This window comes from Oryctolagus cuniculus, chromosome 3 (assembly GCF_051225735.1).
Source record: "Oryctolagus cuniculus isolate XC-2025 breed Fujian yellow rabbit chromosome 3, ASM5122573v1, whole genome shotgun sequence".
In the NCBI taxonomy this organism is placed as follows: domain Eukaryota; kingdom Metazoa; phylum Chordata; class Mammalia; order Lagomorpha; family Leporidae; genus Oryctolagus; species Oryctolagus cuniculus.
Window position 1 is genome coordinate 1,248,486 of NC_142869.1, and position 3,686 is coordinate 1,252,171.

The 3,686-nt window shown below is 61.8% G+C and overlaps 1 protein-coding gene across 1 annotated transcript; it reads left to right on the forward strand.

Annotated features, from left to right (window-relative positions):
• Positions 1 to 1,292: 1,292 nt before the first annotated feature.
• Positions 1,293 to 3,119, forward strand: LOC100343441 (olfactory receptor 6B2). The gene has a single exon (XM_089328766.1). The coding sequence runs from the start codon at positions 1,484 to 1,486 to the stop codon at positions 2,873 to 2,875; it is 1,392 nt and encodes a 463-aa protein (XP_089184892.1). The 5' UTR covers positions 1,293 to 1,483; the 3' UTR covers positions 2,876 to 3,119.
• The last annotated feature ends 567 nt before the right edge of the window (positions 3,120 to 3,686 follow it).

Below are 3,686 nucleotides of genomic sequence, written 5' to 3' on the forward strand. Positions count from 1 at the left end.
GCGATCGGAGCAAGGCCAGGACTGGGACCCCCACCCCGAGGCCCACGCTCCCGCCAGCACCCTCCCCCACTGCAGGTGCGAGGCCCCCATCCCACCTTGTCCACCTCCTGCTTTGCCGGCCCCCATGAGGGAGCCCCTCAATGGCCGCTACAGAGAAACGGGAGAGACCCCGCAGAGCATGGGCTGGTCCAGGCACTCGGCGCCCTCCTTATCCCAGCTGGAGCAGGCAGGACCTGGCGCTGTGCCCCGCACACCTGGACACCGGGCCATGAGGGAGGCCATGGGTCAGAGCCGAGGGGCCCGAGCCCCCTGCCCTGCATGTGTCCCCTTCTCCCCTGCTTCTGTCTCTCATGTAAAGGTCCACTGAGAGAGCAGCCGGAGAAACCCTGAGGATTGCGTCCCTCCACCCGGCGCTGCAGCCCAGGGGCTGAGGGACCCGGCAGATGTCCGCTGGGGAGCAGGGCCGTCCTCCTGGCCCCGGCCTGGCTGGGTGACCCGTTTCTGCGCTGGCTCCTGCAGGGAGAGTTGGACCTGGACTAAAAGGAAACCCAGGTTCTGCTCAGGGACAAAAGCCCAGCTCCAGCCCGCACCGGTCATGGTAGAAACCCCCTCGGGGCCGGACCCCACGTAGGCCTGGGGTTCTCAGGAAGAGACACTGCCCTTGGCCCGCGTGTCCCCCTAGCTGCGGCCCTGGCGCGGGCTGGGCGTGGCTCCGGGCAGCGCCGGGGACCGCCTGCGGGCATCCTGGAGCAGTGGCATCTGTCCCAGATGGAACTGAGGTTCCTCAGCAAACCTGCGCACAGCCTCCGGGTTCTGTGACCTCTGTTTTTGTGGCCACCTCCATCCGTTTGAACAATCCCAAGCCTCCACCCAGCCCCAGTGGGCTCACCTGTTCTGTTGTCACTGCTCCACGGGAGGAGCCACAGCCTTGGCGCTCGAAGACCTGGGTCGGCGTCCCGCTGCTCCAGCACCGCGGGTGCACCCTGGTAGGTCCCTGACGCTGTCTCTGCGGCCTCACGGAGACGGGGGCTTCACTCCCCGGGGCAGTGCAGAGAACTCCCAGAGGTGGCTGTGCTGCGACGCTCGTGAGTGACAGGGCAAGGACACAGTCGCCCACTCGGTCTGGCACTGGGGACGAGCACACAACCTGTGCGTGTGAGCCCTTGTTTCCAGCCGTTCCCTCCCCATCCCTCACGCTTGTCCTGTGCTGCTGGGTGCCCGCCCCGGCCCCAGCTACAGAGCCTCCAGGACAAGGTCACTTCTTCCCTCCTGGCCCCGGCTGCCTTCTCCCTCCTGAGAAGCTCACACCCGAGACTGACCACTGCCCTGGTGCGCTGGGATTTGGTCACATAGCCCTGGTCCCCCAAGATCCCGGATCTCTGCTGGCCGCGCATTCCCATACAAAGCCAACTCTGAAACCAGGCAAAGTGTCAAATCCAAACGAATTGGAAAAAATATGTCAGACACCAGACAGTAAATCCAAATGCCACAGGCAGCCATGACAGTGATGGGTGCGAGTCGGTGCAGAGAGCTGCTGGTTGTCATTAGACTCCTGGGAGAATTCGGTTGTGAAAAATCATCCATAAAGTGGTCTCCACTTCATGAGCACCGCGGGATGCTTGCGCGAGGAGGTGTAGACAGGCTGCTCCAGGGACTCAGTCACAGGGACCCGGACCCACACCCCGGGTTAAATGGCACCGTGGAGATGTGGTGCTGTGCCCCCTGCTCCCAGGAGCGAGGTGTCCGACTGTGGGGCTGGTCCTCTCCTGGGCGTCAGCTCTGTGTCCTCTGCCCCTGCTCTCTCCCAGCCACGGAAGATGAGGGGGGAAGGCAGCCCCCACACCTGCCCCCTGCCATCTCCCATCTCCCAGCCACGGAAGATGAGGGGGGAAGGCAGCCCCCACACCTGCCCCTTGCTCTCTTCCAGCCACGGAAGATGAGGGGGGAGAATGTCACCACGGTCAGCACGTTCATCCTGCTGGGCTTCCCCACCGCCCCCCGGCTGCAGTACGCACTCTTCCTCCTCTTCCTGCTCACCTATCTCTTTGTCCTGGTGGAGAACCTGGCCATCATCTTCACCGTCTGGAGCAGCACCCCCCTCCACAGGCCCATGTACTACTTCCTGGGCTCCCTGTCTTTCCTGGAGGTCTGGTATGTATCCGACATCATCCCCAAGATGCTGGACGGCCTCCTGCTCCAGCGGAGACACATCTCCTTTGTGGGGTGCATGACACAGCTCTACTTCTTCAGCTCCCTGGTGTGCACCGAGTGTGTGCTCCTGGCCTCCATGGCCTATGACCGCTACGTGGCCATCTGCCACCCCTTGCGCTACCAAGTCATCATGACCACGGGGCTGTGCGTCCAGCTGGTGGCCTTCTCCTTTGCCAGCGGCTTCACCATCTCCGTCGTCAAGGTCTACTTCATCTCCAGCGCCACGTTCTGTGGCTCCAACGTCCTGAACCACTTCTTCTGTGACATCTCGCCCATCCTCAAGCTGGCCTGCACAGACTTCTCCAGGGCAGAGCTGGTGGACTTCGTCCTGGCCTTCCTCATCCTGGTGTTCCCGCTCCTGGCCACCGTCCTCTCTTACGGACACATCACCTTGGCTGTCCTGCGCATCCCCTCAGCCACCGGCCGCTGGAGAGCCTTCTCCACCTGCGCCTCCCACCTCACTGTCGTCACCGTCTTCTACGTGGCCATGATCTTCATGTATGTCCGGCCCCAGGCCATTGATACGCGGAGCTCCAACAAGCTCATCTCTGCAGTGTACACGGTGCTCACGCCCATGATGAACCCCTTGATCTACTGCCTGAGGAACAAAGAGTTCAAGGACGCCTTGAGAAAGGCTCTGGGCTTGGGTCAAGGTGCACGGTAGGTGGGGCCTCTGCTTCTGGAAGCCCCGCTGGTGAGACGCAGCCCCTCGGGGAGGCCTCTTGATTTGTCATAAAGGAAATTCTTTCCATTACTGTAGTATGACCTTTGTTGTAAAGCAGTGATGCCCACGTCTGTCCCCTACAGTTCACAGAGGAAGTGTCACGGGTATGTTGCTGGCATTGTAATACGGTCATTCTCTTCATTTTATCTGTGAGCAAAGCAGGATATTTTAAAAGTCTATTAAATTTCCCCACCTCTAAAACCGCCATGCACATTTCATAAAGAGAAAGCCTGAGGTCATCAGACTCGGACGTCGTAAACGTCAGCGTGTTAGCGTGCTGAAATCCCGAGCCGCGTGGTGAAGGGGGCTACAGTGCCCCCGAGGCACCACGTGTCCGGGAAATGGCCAGTGCCCCTGGGTTTCTGTCCTGGACACGGAGGCCCGGGGAGGACAGCAGTCCCACCCCGAGCCAGTCAGCTACTGAGGAACAAAGCCGTGTTCTTGCTGCGTGAGCTGGTTCTGGTTGGGCTGCAGTGTGGGCAGAAGCCCTGGGCGGCAGGACCCACGGCTGTCCTTCTCACTCTGGGATCCTTGAAGCCAGAGTGCTGCCTGGTGCCCCGTGGGCAACCGGGAGACAGACGCTGAGTACTGGACGGGTGGCGGATGGCACTGTGCTAAGTGGAAGGGCACCTGGTGCTCCCTGGAGCAAGAGGAGACACGGCACACCCAGAGGGCAGGGGCCAAGGAGAGCCACCGGGGGGCCAGGGTGCCTGTACCCCACGGCAGCCTGGGACGCAAACCACAGCAGGAG

What these genes read in the sequence shown, in the direction of transcription:
- LOC100343441 (XM_089328766.1), top strand. Translation starts at nt 1,484, where the DNA reads ATGCCACAGGCAGCCATGACAGTGATGGGTGCGAGTCGGTGCAGAGAG.